The sequence below is a fragment of the Drosophila biarmipes genome, unplaced genomic scaffold, assembly GCF_025231255.1.
Source record: "Drosophila biarmipes strain raj3 unplaced genomic scaffold, RU_DBia_V1.1 ptg000013l, whole genome shotgun sequence".
Lineage (NCBI taxonomy): Eukaryota > Metazoa > Arthropoda > Insecta > Diptera > Drosophilidae > Drosophila > Drosophila biarmipes.
Window position 1 is genome coordinate 1,534,633 of NW_026114532.1, and position 13,737 is coordinate 1,548,369.

The window sequence follows — 13,737 nt, forward strand, 5'->3', positions numbered from 1 at the left end:
GCCTACAGTTTTAATGATAAAAACTGAAATCTAGCTGTCTTAAATGTATTTGTCTCATCAACACCTATCGATTGACATTCTATCGCCCATAAGCCGACCAAAACTGTGGTAGTTACAGTTTTCATGCTATAAAATTTTGATTTCCGATTGATCTAAAAAAATGTTTTAATATTTTTTATATTTTTGTGTTAAGCTTTACAACTTGTAATGAGTTTAGATGTTCTGCACTAATCGAACTTATTCGTAAAATGTAGGGCTGAGAATGCCCGTTCGACGGAGACTTGCGTTGCAGGTGTAGCCAGCACAACCTGCGCTAGTGCACTTATATGCGTCATCCTAAGTTTCAAATCATTAAAAAAATTAAATATATTGGAATTTAATGGCAAGCGAACAAATGTTACGTCGAAGTTTTCGATGTCAGCATAAATTTTGGCAAACTGAATCTTCTTTGTTTTCTGAAACTGTCTGAAAATCGTCCAAAAATGCCGAGAAGAGCGACTTCTCTTCAGATGAGGATGCGGTTGAAAGAATTGACGAGGCAGTGGAAGCAACATCTCTTCATGCACAGGAGCGCTGGGTTTGTGCCTTAAATAATAAAGCGATAATAAATATGAAATGTATTTTGGATTTTAGTTTACTACAAGTATTAGTTTTTGACGAAGACAATTTTAATTAGAGTCTCAAAGCTACAACATAAAGAAAACAGGACCCACATTTCAAACATTTTACGACATACAGCTTACTTCTTTTAACTCATATAAACGAAAAGCAGTTTTTTATTAATTAGCCTTTGCTAAGGATTTTTGATTGTTCGGTAACATACAATTTACGCGAGGATCCATGTACAATTACAATTTTGATCAAAGAAGAAACAATTGCTTGTTCACTCGTTTGATACGATATTTTTCGTTTTTCTTTGCATTTTGCTAACTTTGTAGATCCAGAAATGAAATTAAAAATGTCCATATGCTTCGTTGTTAAGTGGCGTCTTAAATTTGTGGAATGATTCCCGGACAATTTAATTCCGCAAACATTACAAGTTGATTTCTTTTCGTCCGAATTAAAATAAAAAAAATTGTGCACATTTTTATTACTGTCTCTTCCCATTTTACAACAATAATTACTTAACACACTTAAACAACGCAACTTAACACACTCAATTCACGATCGCAATTAAACGTTTAACGATTTACTTGCCTAAGCGTGTAAATGTATACCAATACGCGAAACACTTTTTGCTTCCCTTAAAACGACAAAACGGTCTTGGAACAACCGAAACAAATCAAAATAGAAAAAAACGGAGCACATTGAAGAACCCATGAAACTGTTGCTCTCTGAGACTTTTCGTAAAGAGTCAGAAAGAGACGCTTATTTGCAGACAACGAGGAACGATCCACAGTTTTTTGGAAGCTCTGAAAATGTTTGCCACGACCACTCTAACGCTACCAAACGGCTAAAATGCTTAAAACTGTCTGCGGCCTACATAACATATATCGAAATAGCCGGTAGGTGGAAGAACGCTATAGTCAAGTGCCTCGACTATCAGATTGCCGTTACTCAGCTTAATGGAGCCAAAAGGGAATATATATATAAGCAGCAAAGCGATATTTTAGGACGCCACCCAATGGCTATTTCCGTAGATGGTATGTGGGCGGCAGACAGATTTTAGCGTTTAAATCATTTGTGGGCGTTAGAGTGGACGTGGCACCGAATTTTCAGCGTTGATACGGACAGACAGACTGGCGGGTGGACAGACAAACGGACATGGCTAGATCGTCTCGGCTAGTTATCCTGATCAAGAATAAATGTACTTTATGTGGTCGGAAACGCTTCCTTCTACTTGTTACATATTTCCGACAAATCTAGTATACACTTTTACTCTACGAAAACAGTAAGTATGTAAATATGCACAAATTCGTATGCATTTTATAGGGAAATCATGGAACTAAATTATCAAAGCACGGAAAGCGATCTCTTAACACATTGATAATTGAAACTGAGGAGCAAAGGAGCAGCAAGCAAGCAATTACAAAGCAAAATAGTGTCCCTACTAAAACAATTCAGGATTTTATAAAACCAGCTGTCCGTGTGTTCATTACATTTATATGTAAAACAAAGGCACCTTTCCAAGTCAACAGACAATATTATATGGTGGTCTGAATCTTCCGAAAAGTTCTCAGAGTTGGTTACAATTCACAAGTGAGCGTAGAAAGGTTATTTGCCAACCAATCAAATGATTTCCAAATATTTAACTTGTTTTCGTAAATTTAAATTTAAATTTTTATAAAGGCATTTCTATGATTTGAGATCCATTGAATTATTATTAATGTGCCTTTAAATAATGTTTTTATTTTCTTTTGAGAGTGCGGCGATTAAAAGACACAGAAAGAGAGGGTAGTTTCCGAAGTTCTGCGTCTCTTTTTTTGCCGGACCGCTTTCGTCGGCACACTTTACGCTGCCTCGAGTTCTCTGCTGACGTCGACAGTAGCATACAGTTTTAGGCAGAAACAAAAAGCTTTTTGCGCTTTGGCATATCCCGGGGATCCTACTGCGGAACTGAACGGTATTTTGCTTTTGGATGAATCCACAGATATATAGTACGCATTACCTTCTTTTAAGTAAATATGTTATTTTACATGTAATATGTACATAGGGTGGTCCAAATTTTTATGGAAATTTTGACAATAAGGTATTGAAATCGTCAAGTTGCATAATATTTATTGTTTAAAGCAAACTTAAGGACGATTCGCAAGGTCTAAAAATCAAAATTCTTTTATTTTTGATTAAATTTGTTACAGGCCTTATTTTACCATTTAAAACGGTAAGAAATAGTTTTCATTTTTTGGACCACTCTTATGTAAATATTGTAGGTGTCGTCGTTATGAAAACATTCCGCAGCCTAGTGCCTTTAGACAGTGGTAATTACATTTGCATTGTTGAAGGTTTAAGAAACAAGTTAAAGGAACTTAGTTAAAATAAAATAAAAACCTAATAGGAATCGGAACTGACAATGTCAATGTTAGCTGATGATGGTTTTTATAAAACGAAGCTTGTAAGGAGTTTCATACGGACGGATTCCAGTTCCTAATTGAGGTGACCTGTAATTGGTTCTGAAAGAGTTCAAGTCGACAATCTGAGAATAAAACTTTTTACAATCGATAAACAATGGCAAGGTCCGTGTGACTTTTTTATTCTCGTCTTCATTATACCCGTTACTTTTAGAGAGTTACTATATTCGTAAGAAAGTATGTAACAGGTAAAATGAAGCGTTTCCGACCCCATAAAGGGATAAACTTCCGTTTACCTCCTACGTCCGATTTTTTTCTTTCCAGAACAACGTTTTTTTTTGGGTCCTGATTAAGGGAAAAATGGTCGCAGTTGGCGAATATTACGGTATCTTGGAAAACAACGGTTTTTCTGTTTTTTCCCGAAAATATAAGGAAAATCAAAAAAATTTATCATTTTAATAATCATTTATTCCAAAAACTTAATGGTTTTCGAAAAAAACGGAAAAATTAATTAATTAAATTTAATGATTAATAGGCATCTTGGAAAATAACGGGTTTTCTGTTTTTTCCCGAAAATATAAGGAAAATCAAAAAAATGTATCATTTTAATAATCATTTATTCCAAAAACTTAATAGTTTTCGAAAAAAACGGAAAAATTAATTAATTAAATTTAATGATTAATAGGCATTTTTTTTACAATATATCGTGTTCAAATTGTTCAAATTGGTCCCCATTCTAGCACCCGGGAGAGTACTTTGCAATTGCTGCTGGATGTCGGGTTAATACCCCAAGGCCGCTAATGCCGTAAACATAATCATAAATCAATATGCGGGGAATTTAGATGCGTTTAAAGGGGAAATCAGACCATTCCAAGAGTGTTGCGAAGAACACGTGGCTGGAAAGGTGTTATTTATCGCCAGCATCATGCATCATTATAACCTATTGCTTTGCAAATTCTTTTACGTTTGCCCAAACTATACGGGAATGTAGCGTGAAAGAAGACCAAACTATTTCCTCAGAAACTGGCAGACAGATTTTTTTTTTGTCGCGAAGTTTGTATTGCAGCTTTGGATACAGATTTTGAGGAGCAGGTCCGTATTGGAGGGCTAGGCAAAGTTGTTGAAATAGACGAATGTAAAATTGGCAGACGGAAGTTCGAAAGTGGTCGTATTTTTGAAGGTTCATGGATCTTGGGACTTATAGAGCGAGGATGTCCCGAAAATTATAGATTATAAATCTGTCCCGACAATAAAAGGTACAAGGACACCCTGTCATCCTTAATAAAAACACATGTTAAACCAGGGACCGAAATTTATACAGATTGCTGAAAGGGGTATATTGGTTTGGAAACCGAGGGATATACGACGTGTGTTCAAAAAGTAAGGTGACTTTTCAAATTTCGCGGGCAACAAATTTTACGATTATCGATTTTTTGTTTTGTTATGTTGGTACACTCTTCCCTAACATCTGTACCAAGTTTCAATTGAATCCCCTTTTTTGTTTAGTTGTGAGAGGCGTAAAGGTAACCAGTTCTTTTGCGTGCTCAGCGAATTTTTGCTATCGAAAAATATGGATCAAGGGTTTTGCCAATGACGAGTCTCGCTCTGGACGCCCAAGTACGTCAACAACTGATGAAAACGTTCAAGCAGTGAAGAAAATTGTTTTGGAAAATCATCCAATCACTATCAGAGAAGTTGCTGAAGATGTCGGTATATCGCTTGGCTCGTGCCATGAAATTTTTTCAAACGTTTTGGGCATGAGTCGTGTGTCAGCGAAGTTTGATCTAAAATTGCTGAATTTTAACCAAAAGAACCGTCGCATGAGCATCGCTCAAGAGCTTTTGGATGACGTCAACGACGACCCAGATTTACTCAAAAGGGTCATAACTGGTGACGAATCATGGGTATATGGTTATGATATCGAAACCAAAGCCCAATCGTCACAATGGAAGAGCCCAGGTGAGCCAAGACCGAAAAAATCACGCCAAGTTCGATCAAATGTCAAAGGTTTGATCACTGTATTCTTCGATTACCATGGCTTGGTGCATCAGGAGTTCCTACCATATGGTCGTACGGTCAATAAACAGTATTATCTGGAAGTTATGCGCCGTTTGCGAGAAGCAATACGAAAGAAACGTCCAGAATTCTGGAAAAACAATTCATGGCTTTTGCATCAAGATAATGCCCCTGCTCACTCATCTTTGCTTGTGAGAGATTTTTTGACCAAAAACAACACCACAATAATGCCTCAGCCACCATATTCACCGGATCTGGCCCCATGTGACTTTTTCTTGTTTCCAAAACTAAAGATTCCTATGAAAGGACGGAGATTTGCAACGATTGAAGAGATAAAGACTGCATCGCTGGAAGAGCTCAAGGCTATACCTAAAAGTGCTTATGGAAAGTGCTTTGAGGATTGGAAAAACCGTTGGCATAAGTGTATTGTGTCTGAGGGGGATTACTTTGACAACATTAATATTGATAAATAAATTAATAGTTTTTCTTGAAAATTCAAAGTCACCTTACTTTTTGAACACACCTCGTATACACAAGACCGTCAACCACTCGGAACAATTTGTGGATTCGGTAACCGGTGCTCATACTCAAAATATTGAGGTCGATGCAGCGTAATTTGTCTCGTGGAGGCGTTCACACAGCCAAGTTGGACGAGCATCTTTGCGAATTTTCGTAGCGACGACGGACTACAAAGCGTAAGCTTGACGCGTTTGTATTACTATTGAAAGACATTAGGAAAGGATATCCCGAAATCTAATTTAATTGTTAAGCTATTTAAAAATGATTTCTGTTAAAAAAATTTTTTGGTTGCTACATTAGAAACGCTTTCTATATTTTTTTTGGTTAATACATTTTATTTCCGTTTTATAATTTGAATTTGATTTTGCTTTCTTATCTTATTTTTAACTACGACAACTGAAATGGTCCTTTTGACATTTCAATCATTTCAACGTAATTTCCCGAAATCTTGATTCCGAAGTTAACAACCGAGTAGGATTGCTGGGATCTGCATTGAAAATTTGGAGGCAAAAGCGACGCCTAAAATATGGGATCGCGGATTCTCTAGCGGATGTTTAGTCTTGAGGTTGCTGGCTAGCTAGGTGAATTTTTTACGTCTGTCTCAAGCTTGGCCGTTTATTTATTAGGCGAGAGTGTGGGAATGCTTATATGAAAATAACTTGTAAGAAGTCAGCCAGCAGAAAATAAAGGGGGTTTAGTTGAAGATGCAAAAGTATAATTTTTCTTAGAACAACAGTCATTATAGTTTAAAGAAGAAGAAAAAATATATATATATGAAAAATATCTCAAGTTAATTTTGGCACTGGGATCAAATTCCAAAAACGACAAATGCAGAAAACACAAGAAAAAACAATAAATTAGAGCATGAGTTCGAATGTAAATGTAAGAGAGCACGAGAGAATAAATCTTCGACTGAGCGTGACAATACACATTGTTTTTATCAAATTCCGATTATAGCTAGTTTAGTAGTAGTAATAATAGTATAGCAGTGAAAAACAATGATAGGGGAGCGGGCTTCTCGCTCCTTACATTTCCCTCTCTCCGAATTGACCTAAATTCCATTAACACGGGGAAAAAAGAGGAGGAAGATCGTTTACCCAGTGTCGAAAAGCACTAGTACGCAGGGAAAGGACAGAAAGCCGAATGCTATTTCTTGCGAACTTTTTTAAGTATATTTAAAAGCGGTCAACTTAACATATTAATTCAACTTTTATAAATTTTTTATTTAATAGCTGAGTGACGGGTATCTAATTCTCGAGACAGTCTTTCAGCAGGTTGGCTTAAATCTGCAGAGATATTAGCCCGATTTGGTGGTAAGCGTAGGTCACTTTAGGCGTTATACTTATTTTAGTACAACGTTTAAGCCTATTACCCAAATCAACGAAAACCGCGAGCTAACCATAGTAGTGAGCGAGAGAACTCGGCCACCACCAACTGTTTGGCAGCTTATATAGAGCTGGAGGACGTGCTGACTTTTAAAAAAAAAACACGAAATAAGGATGCCCGCTAAGGAATTACCAGTCTTCCCAGCTGTGCGTTTTTCTGCAGTATCAGCGGTACAACTCATTTTTCCCCAAGATCCATGTTGGCATATTGGGAATTGGAAGTGCTCGGCTGATGGCACGGAGACGTTGGGGAAGCATTCGCGACACTAGACAGATTCAAGCGTTTTGGTCGTTTGTGGGCGTGGCAAACTTTTTTTTTAAATCAATCATAGGTATTGATGAGACAAGACCATTTCAGCTTAAATGTTAGTTTTTATCATGACACATTTAGTTCAGTTCACTGGCCCCCTGCTAAAACAAACTGCGCTGTGCAAGAAGCGCAGAAATCTATATTGAAAATTCCAACTTTGGCTAAATCGACTCGGCTAGTGATCCTGATTAAAAATAAATATATGTACATACTTTATAGGGTCGGAAACGCTTCCTTCTACCTGTTACATACTTTCCGACGAACAAAGTCAATCACATCGGCACAGCAGCCACCGACTCGGGCAGACCAAAATGAGAGCCGCGCTCTTTCGCGGAGGAGAACGCACGTTAAATAAAGGGGAATACAAAAACTCAGTGGCGGAAAAAAAATTGCAGTGAAAATTGTGCATTTTAATAAAAAATATGAACACCATTCATCATCATAAATATTCTAAAGAATCTTAAATCATATTGAGTGAAACTTTATAGCAACCAAACTAATGGTTTTGGTTTACATTCCTTCATTCCGTAAACAAATTTCTAACGTGGCTATTAAAATAAGACTTCCAAATTTCTCTATTACTTCCAGGAAAAGTGTATACTTTTTCCGTAAATGTATATTTTCCATTATTATTTTTCAAAATTTGGTAAATCAAGATTAGCGCTCAACCTTCGCTGAACCTGTGTTTTTTCTTCAGCTTAAATAAGCACTCAACCTGTGTTGAACCCGTGTTTTTCTTCTGCTAAAAAACGATCATTAGGGTGCTTTTAAAAGCAATACATCTGTGATAGTATTAACGCTTAGTGATAAGCACTTTGTAGTGTTTCGGTTCTCATTCAGTGCTAAATGGTACTGCAGAGATAGTTAAATGCTTCCTTCTGGTGTTGGGATGCTTTATTTTTTGGTATTTCTGAGCACATCTGAGTACCACACTGAAATATATACCCGACAAAAATAGAGCCAACTGTGTGCCTCCGATATCAAAATTTATGAGAAAAAACCAGCGGCCAACAGCTCAAATTTTCTAAGTTTTCACTTTTACACTTTCACTGTCCTTTCTCCCAAGCAAATCCAATTCGTACTTCTTGGCATGCAATTTTCATAGTTTTTGGCATTAATTTTAGTGTATCAATCGGTAGAATCGGACTATCAAAACAGATATTAGCAGTTCTTTAAGAAACTTAAAAAAAGGTTCAGAAACCGTAAGTCCACTAGAAAGTATATTTTCCGAATGGAAATATATATACCTTTTAGAAAACATAAGGCGCATTTTGATCGAATCAAAAAAAAAAAGGACATAGATGCACTCTATGAAAGTACTACACTCATACAATTGAGTGGGGGTGGTTAGGTTAGATAAATTCAGGTTATTTCTTCTTGAGTTATGTTAGAAAGTTGAGATGAGGATCGTTTTGTGTTAATGTTTTTTCTTGCGTAAGATGATTTTTTAGAATTTTATGTCTTTTATATTTTTGCTTTGCGTTCGAGCGTTTATCTGCGAGCTCGTTTCCTGTAATGTTGGAGAGAACTGAGGTCCATACAATTTTTATTTTAGGTTGTTTTAGTGGTATTTGTCATAAGATGTGTGCTTGGTATTTGTTAAGGTTTTGTGGATTCCGAATTGCTCTCCTAAAGAGTCAGAGCAGATTACAAATTTTCGTGTTTACTAGTTGCAATTTTGACGGCTTTGAGGAATCCAATTGTCACTGCTGTTGGGATTGTTTCTGTTTCGGTGGTTGTAGCAAAAGCTGTAGTTGAGATTTGTTAAAATCAGTACGTGTATATAAATGGAAGGTTTTTGTAGTTATACCCGTTACTCGTAGCGTAAAAGGGTATACTATATTCGTCGGAAAGTATGTATGTGGCAGAAGAAAGCGTGAACGACCCCATAAAGTATGTATATTCTTGATCAGAATCACTAGCCACGTCGATCTTGCCATGTTCGTCTGTCCGCGTGAATGCTGGAATCTCGGTAACTATAAGAAATAGATAAGTCGGAGTTGTTAAGCAGATTCCTAAGCTTCCTGCGCATCGCAAGTTTGTTTCAGCAGGGTGCCACGCCCACTCTAACGACCACAAAAGACTGAAGCGTCTATTAAAATATATTGGTGTAGTCGAAACCTATTATTTGAGCCAACAAAAATTTTACCACTTTATTCTGAGCTAATGTGGTCAAGGAAATGGTAGTTGAAATGAGCGGGTTTGTGAAGCAGACTCGAGACAGCCTATTCAATATCTCAGGAGCTTTAAACAACTCAATGTTCTGTCTGTGTCCAGTTTTATAATAAAAAGTTACTAACCGAGTCACCTAAACCTTAACGGCAATTAATACGATTATGGAATCCATCTCAAATCTGTACTTGGTAGCAGAAGTTTCTGTTTACACAGAGTAATAGATCCAAACTTGCCTATGGATACAGCTATTTCTGTTGGAGTCCCTGTTTTCAGAATACAATCTTCGGTACTGGATAAGTCAAAGGACTCGGTGCCGACAGTTCCTGGTTCTCAGCTTAGAGAGGTTCAGACTGCTGTTGGAAGCTTTCACTTATTTCACATGGGAATCAATTATTTGTTTACAGATTCACCCCAGATACCACATCTGAGAATGTTTCGGAATTTATACGTGTAAAATTCCAATTCGAGGATATTGCTGTTGAACCATTTCGATTTTCATACTATCTACTTTTAAAATATTTGATCCGTCTGATATTTTTTCAAACTACTTATAGTTCGGCAGGTTGGTCAAATGCTAACTACCCTTAAATAGGGCAAATTATATTTTTTCTCCTGTAATTACCGAAAGCTCTCTCTTAGGAGATTTAGCAACAACAACGCCAAATTGTTCTCCCGGTCCAGATGGACTTCCTGGATGTGTGCTTAAGTTTTGTGCGTCTACCATTTGTAAACCGATTCTTAAACTTTTTAATTTGTCTATTTCATCATCAGTTTTTCCTTCTATCTGGAAGGACTCTTTTATTATTCCACTCCATAAAAAAGGTGCGAAGGTAGATGCCCAATATTATAGAGATATTTCTAAATAGTCGGCCATTCCTAAAGCATTTGAACGTATTATCACTTCTCATTTGCATTATTTATTTTCCTCGCATATCACCGTGCCAGCGTGGTTTTGTTAAGCCAAGATCGACCACCACCAACCTTTTTAAATTGACATCAATTGTAATAAAAGGGTCTAAGAAAAAAATGCAGACTGGCATTGTATATACAGATTTTAGTAAAGCCTTTGACTCCGTTAACCACTCACTTCTTTTATTTAAATTAGATCAGCTTGGGTTTCCTGGTAATCTATTATCTTGGATTTCATGTTACTTGAATGGTAGGACTCAGAGGGTTATATTCAAGAATGTTGTTTCAAAATTGATCTACGTGACATCTGGAGTGCCTCAGGGTAGTCATTTGGGCCCTTTGCTGTTTACTTTGTTTATTAACGATCTTCCTTCAATCATAACACATTCTCGTGTACTAATGTATGCTGATGATGTTAAGCTTTGTTTATCATATAATGATATAGCATCGGGATTTAACTTACAGTCGGATATTGATTGTTTTCATGGATGGTGTGAGTACAACCTTTTAAATTTGAACTGCCTTAAATGCAACGTTATGACTTTTTATAAGGGTACTCCTACGTTTATCAGTTACTTTCTTAAAAATACGCCACTTGGGTTTATAAAGCGTTGGTCAAAAGAATTTGATGACCCTTATACGACCAAATTATTATTTACCTCCCTTGTCCGTCCTATTTTGGAATATTGTTGTCGGTTTGGAGTCCACAATATCAAGTGCACAACGAACGTATTTTCTCTTATTTGCCCTTCGTAGTTTGAACTGCTATCAAAACGGAAAGCTACCTTTCTACCAGAGTAGATTACAATTGCTTAATTTACCTACACTTATAAATCGTAGAACAATGCTTGTTACTATTTTTATACAAAATCTTACAAGAGGTGACATTGATTCTGCAGATCTTTTAAACCACCTAACATTCAACATTCCTGTTAGACTATGTAATAACTATAATAAACTTTATCATTTATGTTAAAAAGCACCAAAGATATAATTTTTTCAAATTTTCCAACTAATTTTTCGATCGTTTCTATGGCAGTTATATGATAAAGTCGTCCGATTTTCATAAAATTTTATTCGAAATTCAAAACCAATTAAAAAATGTTATTTCCAAGCGTAGGAGGTTATATGCTAAAAAACACCGAAGATATAATTTTTCATATTATTTTACCATTTATTTTCCGGAACGATAGGATACTTCCTATGGGAGCTATAAGATATAGTTGTCTGATCCGGCTGGTTCTGACTAATATACTACCTGCAATACAAAGAAAAATTTTGGGAAAGTTTGCGTAGAAACGGACGGACAGACAGACGGACACTTGACGCCACGAGAGTTTAACGATCATTGAATGGCCATTACCTTCGTTCCGTCCTTGCAGATTGACCTGAGTCGCCTGAACAAGTTCAATTGCAACAACGGCACCGCCTGCAACAACATCAGGGGCGTCTTCAACTGCTCCAATGGTAAGCGGTATACTTGTGACCCCCTTTGTAGGATAGCATTAACCGATTGCCTTTATCGCAGGACACTGCAAGAACATGTCGGAGTTCTTCCTGTGCCACCACAAAGCAGATGGGCACACGATCAATTCCCAGAAGGACAACACCAAGCTGAATGGATTCTTCGAGTGTCATGGGGTGCACTGCACCAAGATCAAGAAGCCTTTCAGTTGCGATCGATACTGCTCCAAGATAACGGCTAGATCGACTCGTTTTCACTACGTTGCAAACTTCAGACTGAAATCATATACCCTCTGCAAGGGTATAAAAACTGAATAAAACTCGTTTTGAATTTGATTTGATCTACTAGCTTATTAGAGCTTTCACTGCTCTCTATGGCATTGACATAATTTATCATAAAGTTGAATGCTCGTAAAAAAGATCTTCGTAATAAAGGCATATTTTTAGACTGGGTCACGACATAAATAGAATTGGCATAGGTGTCTTTGAATATAATTTGTGCAACAAACTAACCCAGAATCCTTATCGGGTCACCAACATAATTTACATGTTTCGCAAGATTTTAATTTGGGCGTTTTCATTTTTCAAAATAGATCTACAGGATCTACGCTGCATCAAATTTGATACCATCCACTTCAGGACGCGTATTTAACTGACGCTTATAACAACAACCTGCTGCATCATTAGGGTGCTTTTAAAAGCAATACATCTGTGATAGTATTAACGCTTAGTGATAAGCACTTTGTAGTGTTTCGGTTCTCATTCAGTGCTAAATGGTACTGCAGAGATAGTTAAATGCTTCCTTCTGGTGTTGGGATGCTTTATTTTTTGGTATTTCTGAGCACATCTGAGTACCACACTGAAATATATACCCGACAAAAATAGAGCCAACTATGTGCCTCCGATATCAAAATTTATGAGAAAAAACCAGCGGCCAACAGCTCAAATTTTCTAAGTTTTCACTTTTACACTTTCACTGTCCTTTCTCCCAAGCAAATCCAATTCGTACTTCTTGGCATGCAATTTTCATAGTTTTTGGCATTAATTTTAGTGTATCAATCGGTAGAATCGGACTATCAAAACAGATATTAGCAGTTCTTTAAGAAACTTAAAAAAAGGTTCAGAAACCGTAAGTCCACTAGAAAGTATATTTTCCGAATGGAAATATATATACCTTTTAGAAAACATAAGGCGTATTTTGATCGAATCAAAAAAAAAAAGGACATAGATGCACTCTATGAAAGTACTACACTCATACAATTGAGTGGGGGTGGTTAGGTTAGATAAATTCAGGTTATTTCTTCTTGAATTATGTTAGAAAGTTGAGATGAGGATCGTTTTGTGTTAATGTTTTTTCTTGCGTAAGATGATTTTTTAGAATTTTATGTCTTTTATATTTTTGCTTTGCGTTCGAGCGTTTATCTGCGAGCTCGTTTCCTGTAATGTTGGAGAGAACTGAGGTCCATACAATTTTTATTTTAGGTTGTTTTAGTGGTATTTGTCATAAGATGTGTGCTTGGTATTTGTTAAGGTTTTGTGGATTCCGAATTGCTCTCCTAAAGAGTCAGAGCAGATTACAAATTTTCGTGTTTACTAGTTGCAATTTTGACGGCTTTGAGGAATCCAATTGTCACTGCTGTTGGGATTGTTTCTGTTTCGGTGGTTGTAGCAAAAGCTGTAGTTGAGATTTGTTAAAATCAGTACGTGTATATAAATGGAAGGTTTTTGTAGTTATACCCGTTACTCGTAGCGTAAAAGGGTATACTATATTCGTCGGAAAGTATGTATGTGGCAGAAGAAAGCGTGAACGACCCCATAAAGTATGTATATTCTTGATCAGAATCACTAGCCACGTCGATCTTGCCATGTTCGTCTGTCCGCGTGAATGCTGGAATCTCGGTAACTATAAGAAATAGATAAGTCGGAGTTGTTAAGCAGATTCCTAAGCTTC

General features: G+C 36.7%; 1 protein-coding gene across 1 annotated transcript; it reads left to right on the top strand.

Moving 5' to 3' along the window:
• Nucleotides 1-7,019: 7,019 nt before the first annotated feature.
• Nucleotides 7,020-12,422, top strand: LOC127011834 (uncharacterized). The gene is made up of 3 exons (XM_050890016.1): nucleotides 7,020-7,099; nucleotides 11,705-11,789; nucleotides 11,851-12,422. Exons 1-3 carry the CDS (start codon nucleotides 7,043-7,045, stop codon nucleotides 12,102-12,104), a joined length of 396 nt encoding a protein of 131 aa, XP_050745973.1. The 5' UTR covers nucleotides 7,020-7,042; the 3' UTR covers nucleotides 12,105-12,422.
• The last annotated feature ends 1,315 nt before the right edge of the window (nucleotides 12,423-13,737 follow it).